The following is an 18,630-nucleotide window of genomic DNA, read 5'->3' on the forward strand; positions in this document are numbered from 1 at the left end:
AAGCTGGCAAAAAATCAATAACTTTTCATTTAGATATCGAATAATTTCGAAGAACGGATTATAAGATATGATCAACTGAATTATGATTGACGTTAATTGAAATTGCTTTTGAATCTACAATTAAGATTTAAACAACTTGTTTACGAGATTGATAAATTGAATTTTTTGAATATTACCAACCGAGTAAATGAATCCTTATATAAGGTACGTCTCGTTTTGTTAAACAACTGTCAAAATTGACTTTTTGAAACGACTTTGGATAACTTTTGTATGTCGATATCGAGCATTAGGATTGTGTTACACTATGACCTGACCTAGCTTGATAGACATTTATTGACCAACATATGTTCTCTAGGTTGAGATCTACGGTTATTTGGTAATCCGAGTTTCGATCACATTTTGGTGAACGACTTTATATGCTGCTAAGGTGAGTTTCATATGATCCCTTTTACTCAATATATTTTTGGGCTGAGAATACATGCGACTGTTTATAAATACTGAAAATACTATATTTATATGCGTGAGTTTCATTTGCTCCCTTTTTAATTGCTTTTGCAATCTATATTTTTGGGCTGAGAATACATGCACTTTATTTTAAACGCAATAGATACAAGTACATACTAAATTCTACACCGAGTTTGAACCGAAAATCCCTTAGCTTTGGTAACTAGTAACTGCCAGTTATAAGAACTGGTGGGCGCGAGTAGTTATATATGGATCCATAGGGCTTGACATCCCTGTCTGTTCCAGATATAGAAACCCTAGCCTGAACTATAAAACAGACGTATGCTATTCGAGTTTAGTACACGTTAGATTGCGTGTATTATACATGTTGGTTGCATGTATGTTAAAACAGGGGTACTTATTATAACATTAAAGTTTAGTTACCAGGGTGCTGAATTTCGTAGAATCTTTTGATAAACGTTTCTGGATAAAACAACTGAAATCTTGTGATCCACCTTTATATACAGATTATATGAAATAATAAAACTATGAACTCACCAACCTTTGTGTTGACACTTGTTAGCATGTTTATTCTCAGGTTTCCTAGAAGTCTTCTGCTGTTTGCTTATGTGTTAGACAAGCTATGTGCATGGAGTCTTACATGACATATTTTTCAAGGAAACGTTGCATTCACCAAATCATCACCATGTATCTTCTTTTGACTGCATTGTCAACGGAAGTATTATTTTATTGTAAACTATTATTTACGGTGATTGTCTATATGTAAAAATCATCAGATGTCGAAAACCTTTGATTTAAATATTCATTTATGGTGTGCCTTTTTAAAAGAATGCAATGTTTACAAAACGTATCATATAGAGGTCAAATACCTCGCAATGAAATCAATGAATGACGTGTTCGTCCATATGGATTTGAAGCGATCGTCACATATTAATAATAATTTTAGTAATAATAATCATAATAATGACTAATTCATAGGTTTTTTTACTAATGATAATAATAATGATAGTAATATTAATAATAATAATAATACTAAAAATAATGATAATAATATAAATTATATTCATGTAAGTAATAAATTTCATGATATTAGTTATAATAACAAGTGATCTAAAATACTAATAACAACAACAACAACAACAACAACAACAACAACAATAACAATAATAATAATAATAATAATAATAATAATAATAATAATAATAATAATAATAATAATAATGAAAACTACCTCAAAGAATAAGTTCCAAAAATAAGTGCCCTTGCATGGGCTCGAACCCATGACCTCTCGCTAACCCGAAACACACTTAACCAACCATCTACCGTCCTTCTGTTTTCCTTTTTCTGTTTTATTTTACACCTTAAATTTATTTATCTTAATTTCTGTTTCATGTTTTCATCTTCTTCATTTCATTCGATCATCATAACAACATCATAATCATCTCCATGTAGTCACGTAACCATATCTCATTATCAATACCAATTAACGCATAATAATATCATAATCATAATTATACGGATCATCGAATCATCATCGTTGTTCACCTTATAAAACATAAAAGGATTTGATACCAGCCCACTTATTATAGCCCATTACTTGATAGGCCCAAGAGACTATTAACCCACCCAATAGGTTTAATGTTTAATCGATCTGTATGTGAATTAAAATAGTAGCTCGTTCCCTAGGTTTGAAGAAATAACAGCGAGCAGTTTTAGTTTTGTTTCGGTGGCTGTGTAAATAGACAAGATCTATCGAGTTGTTGTGGTTAAAGATGATAGTGATCAAGTGGGTGTCATGTGATATTTAAACTTGAACATAAGGGGTGTTTGGGTGTGGCTGTTCGAAACAGTAACAGGGAATCATAAACAGCAGGAAAACAAGGATGATGGTGGTTATCGTGGTCCATTAAGAAAGAAAAAAAATAAAATAATACCACGTATGTTAAATGGCTCAAATCATTTGACCGGTAATCTTCCCACTTGCTCTAAACTTTATTGAATTATAATTCCCCATGTCATCCACTATCGAGAATGAATTAGTGAGTGGGGTACCTTTTGATGAGATTGTCGGCCATCACAAAAATAATAGTAGTAAAATAGCGTGACCTTGGAGCAACAAATGTTTGCAATCATCTTAGTGTACATGGTGGGTTTTGAGCAAGAATCGTAGCAAGCAACAGTTGGGCTCGGTTTTAGAGTATAACTTGACATTTGTCGGTCTCTTCACCATGTCATCTAACTTCATTAATCATCCTTCTGTATCATTATCAATAGCCCGTTTTATTTCATCACCGTAACTTCATTTATTTGAATCGTTTATTATCGTAATATAATTATTATGATTATCATCTTATTTATCGCTAACAATAGCATCATCTTCGTTGTCGACATCCATGGCTCGAACATCAACAACATTAATAAGCGTAGCATTAAGGCTGTATCAGCTTGTGGTTGTTGTTTTGGGTGGCGAAGGTGTCGTTTGAAACAATAAAACAGAAAAAGTACCCTAGGCTGTTATCCGTGCAGCAACTGTAACGAAGAGGTGCAGTTTGTAATGATTGTGGTGGTTTTGCTAGATGTTTTCGGACAGAGAGGCAGAGAGGGAGACAAATGGTGGTTGTTATGGTTGTTTAAAGGTGATAATTGGTGGTGGGTTGTATCCATGGTGTTCACAAGAAAATAAATATATATAGAGAGATAGAGTAGAGAGAGATTGAGAGAAAACGATGGTGGTAGTTTATTCATGGTGGTTGTGGTGGTCGATGGGTGGTGTAGGGTAGTGGAAGGAGAGTGTGAAGAAGAGAGGGTGGTGTTGTGTGGTATGGTGATCGATGGTAGTTCTAACGATGATGATAGTTTTGATGATAGTATCATTCGGTTATAAGTAAAAGGTGATAAATCATCACACTTGTTTTCGAATTTGGTTTGGAGTGTCTAGAAGCAAAATGTTTCGAGCAGACGATTGACATAAAAGAATGTTTAAGGTTTGTTGTGGTAGAGATGAAAGAAATAGAAGAAGTAATTAATAAGAGATAGTGAGTTTTGTGAATGTAATGTATATACATAATATCATTCAAGTATGCAAGAAATAGGAAGTGGTGCCACCATCCATAATTTAATTTACATATATAATAATTATGATTGAAATCAGTTGGAAGTGGGAAGAATTAGACAAACACAGTAATACTTAATTGATTCAATTATATACAGTACACATTGCAATTTGAACAAACACTTTCATAATTTCAATTTTCAATGACATTTAACTGATTTAGAATATAATAATAATTATAATATAATATAATAATAAAAATCGTTCAATCAATGAATTTTGAAAGAAAACATGTAGTGAAGACATAGTAACATCCGTGACTTCCTACCGACAGTTCTCACGGAGTGCTAAATCGTACTACGTGATAAATCATTGGCGGATAAAAGTGTTCAGAAAAATCCCATATTTTTAATTTAACTATATTTATTTATTTTGGTCATTATGGTATAAAATTCGATCATAAATTATTAAATAAAAATTACATTAATTATTTACTCCCAACCCCAAGTAAAATATAGAATTTTTTAAAATTACACAAATAGTTCCTAATTATATTTTTAATAAGCCTATAGTTTATATAACTCATTTTCATATCACCGTTTATTTTAAACTCATATAAGTTTGAATCTAACTTGTGTAATATCCATCGAATGGCGATTGAGTGTTACCGTCATTTACTAAATATGTTCGAAATCACCAAATATATATTCTCATACTTTATTTATATATATAGATATGTTGTAAATAATAATTATTATAATATCATATTTCATAACAACAACATTCAATATTTCAAATTATACTTACAGTTATTATTTATATATATACACATATCTATTTACAAAAAGTGATTCGTGAATCGTCGAAATGGTCGAAGGTCAATTGAATATATGAAACAGTTCAAAAATTTTGAGACTCAGGATTACAGACTTAGCTTATCGTGTCAAAAGTGTTAAATCGTATCGAGAGTTTGGTTTAAAATTAATCAAAAACTTCCGGGTCGTCACTAAACTCTCGAAACCAAAGTAACAGCTTAACACATATCTATGTCAGATCCTTTGGCATTTATTACCAAAAATAACTTTGCAATCCCTTTTCAAAGTAGCAAATTTTATCACAGCTCCAGCAAGTCGACTTCGAATTCTCAGTCAGATTAGCCTTATTATAACCTTGATATATACGTTGCCCTTCGTCATCGTTACTGGGGAACCTTTTATATTCCACCATATTAGCAGTAAACTTACCAGCAACTTCATTACTCTTTGACTTAAATCTCTCTGAAAAATCACTATAAAACCCTGTCATGTACCCACCTGCATCCTGTAACGATAATTGCCATACCAAATGCCACGAAGTATCAATAATTATTCTCGAATATCACAGCGTTTCTACGATAACAATTATATATATACATATAACGTTATCTCCTGGAATTATAATTCTAAAAGTCTGAATAGCACTCCAGCCTACGAATCAGTATTATGAAGTTGTGAAAAAGCTAATGAAACAACCAGGACTGTAGACAACATTAACAGTCAAAAGTTTGATGATAAAGAATGGTAGGTTGGAAAAGCTCAAAAGAAAAATTTGGTACTGAAAAACGGATTGAGCAAAGCATGAAGGAGGCTGTGGACAAATCACAAAGATTAAATCTGCCTTCAAAGAATCCAAATGATTCAGTGTCTGCTGAAGTCTTTAGCGAATACCTTGCTCCTTATTCTAAACCCTTGTGGACAATATTCTTCACCATCCTCTGATCTTAGATATTCTAAGATATCATCGTATCTTTCATTGTAAATATCCTCGATATTTCTGAAGATATTTTCGTAACTATTATTATTTGAAATTATTCATTTCTTCACGCTATTTGTGTTATATCATAAAAGAAACTGTTTTAGTTTCTAAATTCTGAAAAATTCAAATTTAAAATATGAATGTTTTTGAAGTAGTGTTGGGAACTGAAGCATGAGTTAGTATAATATAATGACACTTGATCAACGTGATTATATTACAGTAAGTCATGCTGAGTTTCTAATGAAATATGATGATTCACAGACCATACCGTCATCATGTGCCATGTTACATAACTCTTTCATTCTATTTAACCTCTAAAATTATCAAGAAAATATTTTTCTTGATGATTCGGTCTTTTCCGTGATTTTCTGATAATTTAACAAGATAGATCGTGCTATTACCATTTCTTTCTTAGAACATTAGTATTGTTCATCCGAAACTCCATACCTACGAATTCTGGACCATTACTTGTTGTACTCCAAATCGAGAAGAGAAAACAAAGGCATGAAGCTTTGAAATAGAAATAGGAGTATAAATCACAGCAAATAGGAGAGAGCATTAACCATAGATATCAATGATTATAGAAAGACAGAAGCAGGGACTCTGAAATACAAGGGATAATATAAAGCCCGACGGCAACACGTAAATTACAAACCGTGTATATCAATACGTATTGCAACGTAAAGACACGGGAGAATTAAAAACACTATAACCCCAAGGTAATAGTAAAAGTAAATAAATTCCTCCGGTGGTAGATGAAAAAGAAGAATGACAGATATGAAAGTTAGGAGTATATCAAGAATCAGAACTGGATGGAACATATTGACGAATGTTTTAAAGTATGAAGTGAGGGAGAAAGAATAGAAGATGCGAGCTGTGGAAATAGGAAAATGAAGGGGGTGGATTTATAGTGAAATATCAGACAGAGCAATCGAGACAGATTATCGTATTTAATCAAAGAGGATCCTAATTCCCTTAATCACCGAAGAATCAAATCTTTTAAAGATTACGAAGATTTTCTTTAATTCGGAGATCAACCGTGATGACGTCAAAAGATAAGACGAATCTTTATTTTCTTCATTTCAATCTTTTGCGATAACTTCACTCATACTCTTCGCAAAATCGAATCGTTTTGTCTATATTACTCAATGGTGATAAAAATCTATTTATCAACTCATATTTGTCATGAAAACATACTTATTGTCAGCTATGACGATCCCAATCAAATTTCGGGATGAAATTTCTTTAACGGGTAGGTACTGTGACGACCCGGAAATTTTCGACCAAATTTAAACTTAATCTTTATATGATTTCGACATGATAAGCAAAGTCTATTTAATTGAATCTCAAAAATTTTTGAACTATTTCATGAAATCATCTGACCTTTGACTATTCCCGACGATTCACGAACAATTGTGTGTAAATAGTTATGTAAATAAATATATATAAATATAAATATAAGTATATGTAATAATTTGAATTAATAAAATACAATTTAATCAATTAAGTTAGTTATGTAAAATAATTCACAAGATAAAAAGTTGTTATTAAAAATGAAGCTATATGTAAATATATATAATTTCTATATATAATTATTATTAAGTAATATATATAAAATGTATAAATAATAAATATACAATAAAAGTTATTATAATATAGTATATATTACATAAGTAATAATACATATATAAAATACAAGTATAAATATAGTTATTATACTAACATTGTCATTACTTTCAATATTAAAAGTGTTAATAATATTATTTAAAATGTATAATTTATAGATACGAATTTATTATATATAAATTGTTAAAGTTACTAATATTATTATTTTTATTAACAATATGAGTATTATTATTATTATTATTATTATTATTATTATTATTATTATTATTATTATTATTATTATTATTATTATTAATATTGTTGTTATTTTTTTTTTTTTTTTTTAAATAAGGCTCTATTGAGTCGACAGCAATCGTCGATTTATTGACGATTTAACTGACTCTTAGAGTCTAAATTAAATTCCAGGCAGGATTTAAAACCCATGGAAATTTGATTCTACCATTTTCATGGCGTCTACTTATTTTTATTTTATTATTTTTTTTATTTTTTATAACTTTTTCCTACTTAAAGGCCGGAGGTCCTCTCGGAAGCAATCTCTTTATCCGTCGAATAGAGAAAGGGATGACTTTCTCTACTTTTGAGAGTGTTTCACTCTGGGTGGAGAAATGACTTGTCTTTATTCTCGGATAGGGGAAAGATTGTCTACATCTCACCTCCCCCATACACCACTCATGTGGTATTGGGTTTTGTTGTTGTTGTTGTAATATTGTTGTTATAAATTTTATAGTTATTATTATCATATTCATTAATAATAATATTATTATGATTACTAGTATATTATTATAAATTTTTATTATTATTATTAAGAGTATTATTATTATAGTTACATTTATTAGTTAATAAGATTAATATGTAAATACAGATATATATACAGATATATAAAATCATATATATATATATATATATATATATATATATATATATATATATATATATATATATATATATATATATATATATATATATATATATATATATATATATATCTGTATAAAATCATATATATATATATATATACATACATACAGATACCTTATACAAGCAATATTTTTGTATTAATAATATAAATATTAATTTAGATTAAATACACAGAATCAAATCAGTTTCACGTTCCTATCATCTTTATCCAAATTTTGTTTCTGGTCTACAAAATTGAATCTCAATCTCTAATACCAACAATTTCTGTTAGCAATCTCATTCAAAGTTTTATTTTTTTATTTTATTTTTCTGTACCTGATGAATAACCTGTCGACTTTCAATTCTTATTTAATCCCATCACATTCAGTTGTTAAATAAAACAAATTGACTTACATTATCAATTATCACCTACAATTATCCTTACAACTGTTTTTCAATTAAAATTTAAACAGAAAAGAAGAAGAAGAAACTTCCTACTATGTTCTTGAACTCGAAATACATTGGCTCAATTTCGAATTTAATTTCAAAATACTTGAATGCAGTCTTGTTAGGAATCATTCACTCAAACTACCTGCAAAATACCAACTTTCCATTCATCCTAACGAATTCAAATTTTGGAGTCAAAGTTTTGATTTTAAAAGTCAACAATTTCGTTCATAGAGAAATTTGAAATTGTTTTGATGTTTCAAGTCAAATTGATTGTTCAAAAAGTTTCTAGGAGGGACGTACTATCTAATTCAGGTGGTAATTGTGATCCAAAACGTTTAAAGGTTTGAAATTAAATTTTGAGTTCATCGTGACATTTTTGGGCTGTTGCTGCTTAATTTTTTCTCTCTCATATGTTTCTGTTGATCAAGTTATCACGAAGTCGATTACGTTTCAATTCCAAAACGTAATTCAAGCTGGTATTGTTGTTTTGATATTTTAAAACATCTGATCTATCGATTAAATGAAGAAGAAGAAAGAAACAGAAAGACAACTTAAATAAATTTAAGATATATAATAAATTAGAAAAGCAAGTAGCAGCTGAATGGTTTGTGTGTGTTTCGGGTATTCAGGAGGTCTCGGGTTCGATCCATGCTTGGTTCAATTTTTTTTAATGGGTTTCTATGGTAGTTTTCTTTTCTTTTATTATTATTATTATTATTATTATTATTATTATTATTATTATTATTATTATTATTATTATTATTATTATTATTATTATTATTCTGATTATTATTATTAATGTTATTATTATTATTATTAGAATTATTATTATTATTATTATTATTATTATTATTATTATTATCATTTTCATTATTGATATTATTATTATTATTATTATTATTATTATTATTATTATTAATTACTATTATTATGTTAGTTATTATTATTAACTATATGATTATTATTATTATTATTATTAATGTAACTTATGATATTATCATTATTATTACTAGTATTATCACTCAAAAATTATTAGTATTATCATTATCATTACTAATATTATTATTATTAGTACTATTATTATTGTATTATTATTGCTAGTATTATTATTATTATTATTATTATTATTATTATTATAAATATTATCATTTATATTATTAATACGAATTTTCATTATTAGTATTGTTACTACTAAAAGTTATTATCATTAATATTATTTTTATTAAAATTATCTTTTTGTAATCCTTAAAAACTATCATTTTTATTATTATCAGTAATATCTATATTATTATTATTAAAATAATTATAATTATGAAAATAAAAGTTTAAAAGGCATGGTTAAGATTATAAGTATAAAAATTGAAGGTTATATATATAAAAATATATTTAATATACACAACTTAATTATATTAATATTATTATGTACAAAAATAAAAATTTATAAATAAATAATGAAACTTATAAATTAATAAATATAACAATTACATCACTAATAATAATGTATAGATTTATTCGAATACAAGAATATGTTTTAATACATATATAAATGATATAGGTTCGTGAATCCAAGGCCAACCCTGCATTGTTCGGTTCAGTCATATGAATATTTTTACTACAAAATATTGTATCGTGAGTTTTATTTGCTCCCTTTTTAAATGCTTTTGCAATAAATATAAATTTTTGGGACTGAGAATACATGCGCTGCTTTTATAAATGTTTGACGAAATAGACCCAAGTAATCGAAACTATATTCTATGTTGGATTATCGAACCGAATATCACCCCTTTAGCTTGGTAGCCTAAGAATTAGGGAACAGACACCCTAATTGACGCGAATCCTAAAGATAGATCTATGGACCTTGACAAGCCCCATTCTGAAATTTGGAATGCTTTAGTACTTCGATTTATATATACTGATTGCGACGGCCGGTATATAGCATACCGATTGCGATCGTATGCGGGGGATATTCTATATGCATCCTTGTTAGTCGGTTACCAGGTGTTCAACATACGAATGATTTTTAAACACTTGCGAGTGTATGATTATTGAATAAATGAAATCTTGTGGTCTATTAAAATGATGGAAATGATTGATATTGATAAACTAATGAACTCACCAACCTTTTGGTTGACACTTTTAAGCATGTTTATTCTCAAGTATTAAAAAAATCTTCCGTTGTGCATTTGCTCATTTTAAAGATATTACTTGGAGTCATTCATGGCATATTTCAAAAGACGTTGCATTCGAGTTGTTGAGTTCAACAAGATTATTATTAAGTCATTTATAGTTTGGATATATTATGAAATGGTATGCATGTCTGTCAACTTTTGATGTAATGAAAGTTTGTCCTTTAAAAAACGAATGCAATGTTTGTAAAATGTATCATATAGAGGTCAGAACCTCGCAATGTAATCAACTATTGTGAATCGTTTATAATCGATATGAACGGGTCCTTTCAAAGGTTGTTCAAAATAATGTTTATTTCAAGTGTTCACACTTACTTTGGAGGTGCTCAAATGACAAATGAACCAAGTAACTCTTTATATATCACGTTTTGTCACATATGCTCATGTGACTAGAGTTTACTTGTTCAATACAATCCTAGGTGTACAATGGAATAATAAATGTTATTCGCCCAGCGACGGCCATACAAATATGCATCAACATCCTTATCTGGATCAGTTAAACAATTTGGCGCCAGACAAAAGTTTCATCAAGATAGACACGCTAATGGTAAACCAAGCTCTAGCCAGCCAAACCCTTGGCATTAAGAGGTGGGTCCTAATGTTTTCTTCTTCTTCTTCTTCTTCTTCTTCTTTTTATATTATTTTTTTAATTTTTTTTTAATTTGCACTTTGTATTTTATAAGTTATATGTATTATATTATGCAAGTATATTTGTGAATATTATTTATTGAAAGAAAAGCGGTTTTTAAGTGAAAGGAATTCAAAGATAAGTAAAAAAAAGTTGATGCTAATATAACAAAGAGAAGTTCAGTTAATATTACTATTACTAATACATATTAAAATTGTGGCGACATCTCAATATATACAAAAATTAAGTTATTGATGTCTGTTGTATTTATAATTTTATAATTTCATAATTTCATATTTCAAGAGTAATGATTCGTACACCACTAATTTTTAGTCATACACCACAAATTATGTTTTACAGTGTCGTACAGTACAACATCATAATGCCTATTTAGTGATGTACGGCTAAAAACTGATGGTGTACGTATCACTTCCTTTTTAATATATACTCTGTATAATTTCACATAACATTTATTAAAAATCCAGAATCCAACTTTTCCATATAAACGGGGCATATAGTTATTAGTTAGTTCATTGATGCCGGATGGATGATCACGAATTAACTTTTAAACATGATCATGAATGATCCCATGCTTCTTTTCCTCGTTCCATTTCTCAATCTGCAAAACAAAAGGCATCACAATACATTCTATTCTATATAGTGAATGATTAAATAAAATTTTCATATGTAACATAAATGCATAGAATATGATCATCATGATATATTTACCCATTTAGGGGGACAGTTTGACTTGTAATCGTCTTCAAACTTTTTGCATTCAGAAGCTTCCCCTTTTTGTTTTATGCACCTAAAAAGGATATGGTTAGAATAAGCTTTTTTTTTTTTTTTTTTTTTTTTTTTTTTTAATGATAACATAAAAGCTAACAAAAGATACAAACGAGACACTACAAAGCTCGGAGGCAGTAAACAAGCCTAACTGTAAAAGTTAACTAAATCCAAGCCTTAACCAACCGATCCCGAGACAATTTAAAAAAAAAAAGGAAAAAAACAAGAACCGTCACAATGTGCCTATAACCAATGTAAAAAGGCATATCAAAATAAAAACAAAACTAAACCGACACAAACTACTACTTGATCACCTCTTTACCCTTCGGAGTCCCGGGACAATAAGCTGATAGTTTTGCCCAATAGCGGAACCACTCTTTAAATAACGGCACACGAAACCAGTCATTTAGGCCGAGTAGTGTAATATTATTATTTCTTTTATTTTTTTGGCAAAAAATGATAAACTATATTTTTTTCGAATGGCGATATCGGCATCCTCGAGAGGGACTTAACCACCCTCGCGATTATATGACACCCACACACATGTTAGGAGGAAATCCAATTCACGGGCGATACCATGAAAGGTTGAAAACTCCCGCTTGAAGTGAGAATCGAACATGAGTTGTCAATACCCCAAGTTGAATCCCACCCATACCACTCAAGCCAAGGCTTCGGGGTGATAAACTTATATAAAAGTGGGACTTTCACGAAAAGTGAAACAACCATTCAAAGAAACAAATCACAAGAACCGACTTGAACCATGTCTCGCCCAAAAGACAACACAACCACACTACGACAACTAAACTAAAGAAACTAGGCTAAAAAGCAAACCTAATACACGATCAAAACACGAACCTCACACAAACCTAAAAGGCAAAGCCAATACCAAATGACAAACAAAATAAGGCATCAATGACCTAAACAGATGGCTTATCAAAACAACCTCAAAACGTACACATTATAAGACACGAAACAAAAACCATACCATCAACCGATTCAATCATAGAACTAATTATGTAATTTTTATGTGTTTTAGTTGTGACACCACATACGAGTAACATTATTTGTCAAAAACATGAAGTATATACTTACTTAAGGTATTCAAGGTAGCTTAAGTAGCAATGACGTGACCTCTCGACTTCCTTTTCATTAGCCTGCATTAAAATGTGTCATGTAAATATTATCCCATTATTAAATATTGAGTGTTGTTAGTTGTGGTAGAAATATATCAACGTAAAAAGTAAATGAGGCGAGATCGGACCTTTTCTTCTGGGGTTTTGGTTGAGGATGGTGGTGGTGGGGCCGAAACCGTGCCAGGTTCATGAGCCGGGCGAGGAGCCTGTTGGCCTTTAGCTACTTTGTTAACATCTCTTGACCGCATCTTGTCGTGTGGGTCGACGATTGCAGCCATGTTTAGGTGTGCGTTTTAGTGTGTATTGAGTGCGTGTTGTTTTAAGATTGTGTACGTGATAATTAATGACTTTGAGAACAAGGCTTCAATGCTAGAAAGCTGTAGACGTAATGTATGATAAAATTTGGGAAGAGGCGGTGTTATCTGGTGATAGACACGTGAAATTAATGTAGGCTAGGTGTCAATTACACACACTGGTGTTTGACTTACATAGTGTACGGTTTCACACTTTTTCTCAAAACCTTTTCTTTTTTCTAAAATAAACCGAAGATTAAAATATCTTCGAATTCGAATATACCAACTTATTTCGGCCCGAATAGCACATGTTAATTTAGAAGCTGGAGCCCGCAATATGAAAGCCCTTTACAACAAATCTGAACGCTAGTTCAAATCTCATTCTCGTCAAAAATTTGCACCCCTTGTCATGATGAGATTAGTTTCGTTTCCGTCACACTACGATATTCGATAGAGTTATTTCACATGCATTCGACTTTTATAGGTAACTTTGATGAGTTTTCATAGCAAATAGAGTGAAGTGTCTTACCGATCTAAAACATTTTGCGAATCAAATAATCTAAAACATTTTTCACATAAACATGACTCTAGCGGTACGAGAGTAACCAGTGAAGCTACTTTAGTTAAAGATATTTTCACATTCATTTTTAATAGATCGACAACATTTTGATGCCATCTTTCCAAAATACCCTCAAATAACTTCTAACACAAAACTTGTGTAGAACATCATTAAAGGGTATGTTAGTAAAAAGGTTGTGATTTTTTGTTTGAAGTTTGAACAACGGAATCAACTACAACAAATGCATTCATACACATTCTGGATCATAGGCTAGATTATACAGTATTCAAAGTTCATGCACAAAAGTACAAAACTAAAGGAAAGTAGCTAAAACAAACTACCAATGAACTGAATCAAATCTGAAGGTCGTCAGATACTATACACAACCAAAGTGGCAACATTCTTTTAGCAAAACAACAAAATGATTTTCTATTTTAACAGCAAAGTTAACGAAGTAAAAGTACAGTTACTCTAGATACGTGCATTAACTGGGTAAACTTCATAGTTGGACACGCTCTTACAGGTATGATTGTATGTTGCAACTCCATTAGTCTGGTAACGCTTCAACTTACACAGGCACCCTTTTTCCACGGTAACGGTCAAAGAACTGTGAAGACAAATATTTCAAATGTAAACCTAAACGGATATAAACGTTTAACTTATAGAAAAAAGGTGCATTATTGATTGTAGAGTAAGAAACGTTGAATTGTCTAACAAATTAAAATGTGAGTAAAAAATGTTAAACATATAGATCAAAAAGACAAGCTGGTTACTTCGATAATATATACTACCAGGATTTAAACCTTTTAGACAGTTCGAGTGTGTACTAGGTTTTACAGCATTAACTGAAAAACTAGGAGACATGTGTTTTGTTTTTTACAAAAAGAATACGTGTGAACGTTATTTAAACTATTGGTAAATTAGTAGTTTGAATAGTGTGTTTAGTATTCCAGAGATGAATAATTAGGTGTCAGAACCATTGTAAACTACACCAACAAGAACCTTATCTAAAACTACTAGAGGTGGCAAATGGAGTAGTCAGTCTGTTTGGGTAACTAATTAAAGCAGGTAATATTGGGGTGTTGGTTGCTTTAAAGCCGACACACTTTTATCTAACCTTTTCAGCGTTTACTAAATAACTAGTAAGTTGTGACATACGATTATGATATTATATAATAGAAGACACTTGAGATCATGGTAAGGGCAGAAACAAACATACAGATCTGATATAAGGTTGTTGAAACACCCAGCCGATAACTGGTATCTTCTGCACAAAAACTGCCAGCGTTGGCCAAAAGCCACTACATACATAAAGCACGTGATAAGTAACTAATAGCAAATCCCGTGAGCAGTAAAAAGTATTCAACTCAAAAAGTTCATATCAAGCAAACCTGAATAGTATAATGAAACCATAAGTTTCTAAGCCCATTCCTATTACAGGCCACCCAATGATAACAAAGAAGAAACCAACACCAAAAGAAATTGTGCCCTGTGTAAGCAAACAAGCATAAGCTATTAGAACTGGAAATGCAAAAAAATATAAATGCACACGTATAAGAAAAGGGTGATGGCAGAGGGAAAACATGCACTAAATACCTTTAGGTTATTACGTTTCGTGAAGAACTGCATGGAGGATTTGATTCCAATGGTAATTATCACCCCTGAGATGAATAGGATCTGGTTCAGTACCCCACAAGATGACTTTTATGTTAGAAGTTGTCAACTCAAACTCAAGAACAAGCAACAGTATGTACACAGAGGAAAGAGATTCCATCTAAAATGAACTGAAAAACACTAACATTTCCAATAGCAAGTAGTCCCTTGTCGAAGAAGAAAATGATTCCCAAAAATGAGAAAAAGACGCCAAATCCAGTTAATCCAAGTCCAATCTCTGTTGTATTGCACAAGAAAAATCATTCAATAAAATAAGAGCAATAAAAGTATCAGTATCAAAACTATGTGTCTCAACTCCAAAAAAATAACACAGGATTGCTCAAAGTATATGAATATGGCTTTGCAGTCACCCAAGGGATGAGAGTCTCAGATGTAAAAGTGTAAAACACATACAAATGAAATGTACAGTTAAACTAAATCTAGATAAGTAATATGTAGTATGTGTTAAAACAAATAGTTAAATCCCGAATTTCATCATTATCAATGACACTGCTTACTTAGTTTTACTTTCCATGTTACGGAGTATCATCTTGTCTTCCTCCAATTTCTATAACCAACATCAATATCTCATGACACCACCAAACTTGTTAATCCAAACAACATTTCTTAAAAATGGAGTCAGGATCAGCCAATGTTATTCTTATAACATATATGAGACATGTTAATATGCCCCCTGACACTGGATATATGGACAAAGAGAGCAAAAGCTAATCTTATCCGCCTCTCCAAAAGATAGAGGAATACAATGGACAACCTTATCATTTAAAAAATGCAGGTTCAAGTGAGACTGCATCCTTTTAACACACTAGTTTCCAAGTAAAACCTACCCTTTAGTTTCAATAGCTCAACTAATCACTTCACCATATCTCAGGGTAAACGATACATTGTGCATCTTAAGTACCAAATATCAAGTAGCCAATACCAGCTTCGGCTCATAACATACTTATTAATTAATTGAAAACATCAATCTTCACTACTTCAAAAATATTTATACGGATACGTTTGTTATCAAATGCATCAAACCTAATATCATATACTACAAGACCATATATCAATATGTCACAACATTTCGCAAGTCCAAGTCGACTCAAACTTAAGCATTATTAATACACAATGCATATTATTAACTAAAGTAACATAGAGTACACCACAGAGATACAGTATATATGATCATAAATCAGACAAAAATTTATAAAACTAAACGGTGGAAAAATTACTTTTCCAGTCGTTCATCTCTAGGCCAGCCATAATGATTTCACAGTCTCCAACTTCCGATGATCCTCAATAACTGAATCACAAATAAAACACCTTATATCAGCGAAATTGAAGAAGTTAGGGTTTTAATAGCCAAATTTCAGACTTATTAAAATCAGAAACCTTCAGCGTTATCAAAATTGAATTAAATAATGATTTACTAAGCATATGAGTTGAAAGCATTCCGATTTGATGAATAATTTGACAGTCAAACTACCGAACACGTATGCAATCAAAGGCTATTCAAACTGAATTCGTATATAAATATAAGAATCAGAAATGATATACTACCTATTATAGATAACGTAGAGCGAAACGGTAGCTCGAAGCCTCGAGCAAAGAAGAGAGGTATGGCTATGGCGGATTAGTGTGTGTAATGACTGTGTGTAAATTGGGGAAGAAATTAAGTTTGCATCACGTTTTGTTTATGATGTTTAAGTTAATAGTCGTTTTGGTCCATATACTTTTGAGAGATGGTCATATTGAATCCTTAAGTTTCATATCTTTTATTGCAGCTACAAAGTTGATTCATCGGTCCGATTTTCATAAGTACATAACATAATCAACAAGATTAAAAAATAAGAGTAAATTATACTGATAGTCAAGGTTGGATAATTCGGATCTTGGAGAGACGTTTGGACTTTTTTAGGGAGATCTCGGAATAATCTCGAGGAGATCTCGAACGTTGACTTACGGTGACTTTATAGTTTTTTAATAAAAATATACGAAGTACATAAAAACATAAATATATGTATATTTATATACGTTTTTACGATATTTTACAAAAATATTCGAGAAATGAGCGAGAAAATCTTAGAAATTACGAATTTTACAAGAAAATCTTACAAATTAACAAGAAAATTTGAGAAATCGTGCATTTGACTAAGTTTGACCCCGTTGACCGAGAAATCTCAGGAGATGAACATCTCGTCTCAGTTGCCTTCTAAAAACGAGATCTCGGGGAGATCTCGTGATACGTCTCGTTCATATTGATTATAAACATTCCATATTAATTGATTTCGTCGCGAGGGTTTGACCTCTATATGAGACATTTTTTCAAAGACTGCATTCATTTTTAAAACAACCATAACCTTTATTTTATCTATAAAGGTTTAAAAAGCATTACGTAGATTATCAAATAATGATAATCTAAAATATACCGTTTACACATGATGTTAAAGCTAAGGGGTATAAAATACTATTAAATTTTACAAGAAAATACTATTAAATACGATACAATTTTACACAAGATATTTATTTATTTATAGAATGGATATACTTAAACCTTGCTACAACACTTATAGGCAGTGTACCTAATCGTACAGTAGTGTAGTTTTTAGTAAGTCCGGTTCGTTCCACAGGGAAAATCTTTAAACAAAGCTTAACGCTATATTAGTTTTATTTTATAAAAATACAAATATATATAAGTAATATTATTATTATTATAAAGGGGGGTTTTTACCGTTTAATGACCGATTTGTCGATTTTAAAACTTTAGTCGCAGTTAAAACCTAATGTAAAATATTAAATAAATAAAAGACTTAATTTAAAGCGTAAAATAAATAACGATAATGAAATTGCGATAAATAAAAGTGCGATAAAATAAAATTGCGATAATTAAAAAGTATGATAATTAAAAGTGCAATTAAATACAATGACAATAAATAAAAGTGCGATAATTAGAAGTGCAATTAAATATAAAATAAAGAAAATTAAATATGAAATAAAATAATTATGCTTATTTAAACTTCCGTAATCATGATGTTTGACGTGTTGATTTTAGTTTTATGCCCATGGGTTAATTGTCCTTTGTCCTGGATTATTTAATATGTC

General features: G+C 30.4%; 2 protein-coding genes across 2 annotated transcripts; both read right to left on the minus strand.

Moving 5' to 3' along the window:
• Window positions 1–11,663: 11,663 nt before the first annotated feature.
• LOC139885574 (putative cytochrome c oxidase subunit 6b-like) lies at window positions 11,664–13,295 on the minus strand. The gene is made up of 4 exons (XM_071869333.1): window positions 13,146–13,295; window positions 12,977–13,038; window positions 11,828–11,906; window positions 11,664–11,717 (listed from the first exon to the last, which is right to left on the minus strand). Exons 1-4 carry the CDS (start codon window positions 13,293–13,295, stop codon window positions 11,664–11,666), a joined length of 345 nt encoding a protein of 114 aa, XP_071725434.1.
• An 826-nt stretch (window positions 13,296–14,121) lies between these two features.
• LOC139861705 (vesicle transport protein GOT1-like) lies at window positions 14,122–17,181 on the minus strand. The gene is made up of 7 exons (XM_071850192.1): window positions 17,089–17,181; window positions 16,761–16,831; window positions 15,669–15,760; window positions 15,466–15,546; window positions 15,261–15,358; window positions 15,089–15,170; window positions 14,122–14,476 (listed from the first exon to the last, which is right to left on the minus strand). The coding sequence occupies exons 2-7, from the start codon at window positions 16,789–16,791 to the stop codon at window positions 14,438–14,440; spliced, it is 423 nt and encodes a 140-aa protein (XP_071706293.1). The 5' UTR covers window positions 16,792–16,831; window positions 17,089–17,181; the 3' UTR covers window positions 14,122–14,437.
• Between the last annotated feature and the right edge of the window lie 1,449 nt (window positions 17,182–18,630).

The sequence above is a fragment of the Rutidosis leptorrhynchoides genome, chromosome 1, assembly GCF_046630445.1.
Source record: "Rutidosis leptorrhynchoides isolate AG116_Rl617_1_P2 chromosome 1, CSIRO_AGI_Rlap_v1, whole genome shotgun sequence".
Taxonomy (NCBI): domain Eukaryota; kingdom Viridiplantae; phylum Streptophyta; class Magnoliopsida; order Asterales; family Asteraceae; genus Rutidosis; species Rutidosis leptorrhynchoides.

What these genes read in the sequence shown, in the direction of transcription:
- LOC139861705 (XM_071850192.1), bottom strand. Translation starts at nt 16,791, where the DNA reads ATGGCTGGCCTAGAGATGAACGACTGGAAAA. An exon ending in AGAGATGAACGACTGGAAAA is followed by an intron (nt 15,761 to 16,760) that starts GTAATTTTTCCA and finishes GCAATACAACAG; the next exon opens with AGATTGGACTTGGATTAACT. An exon ending in GACTACTTGCTATTGGAAAT is followed by an intron (nt 15,547 to 15,668) that starts GTTAGTGTTTTT and finishes GTACTGAACCAG; the next exon opens with ATCCTATTCATCTCAGGGGT.
- LOC139885574 (XM_071869333.1), bottom strand. Translation starts at nt 13,295, where the DNA reads ATGGCTGCAATCGTCGACCCACACGACAAGATGCGGTCAAGAGATGTT. An exon ending in CCAAAACCCCAGAAGAAAAG is followed by an intron (nt 13,039 to 13,145) that starts GTCCGATCTCGC and finishes ATTTTAATGCAG; the next exon opens with GCTAATGAAAAGGAAGTCGA. An exon ending in AGCTACCTTGAATACCTTAA is followed by an intron (nt 11,907 to 12,976) that starts GTAAGTATATAC and finishes TATCCTTTTTAG; the next exon opens with GTGCATAAAACAAAAAGGGG.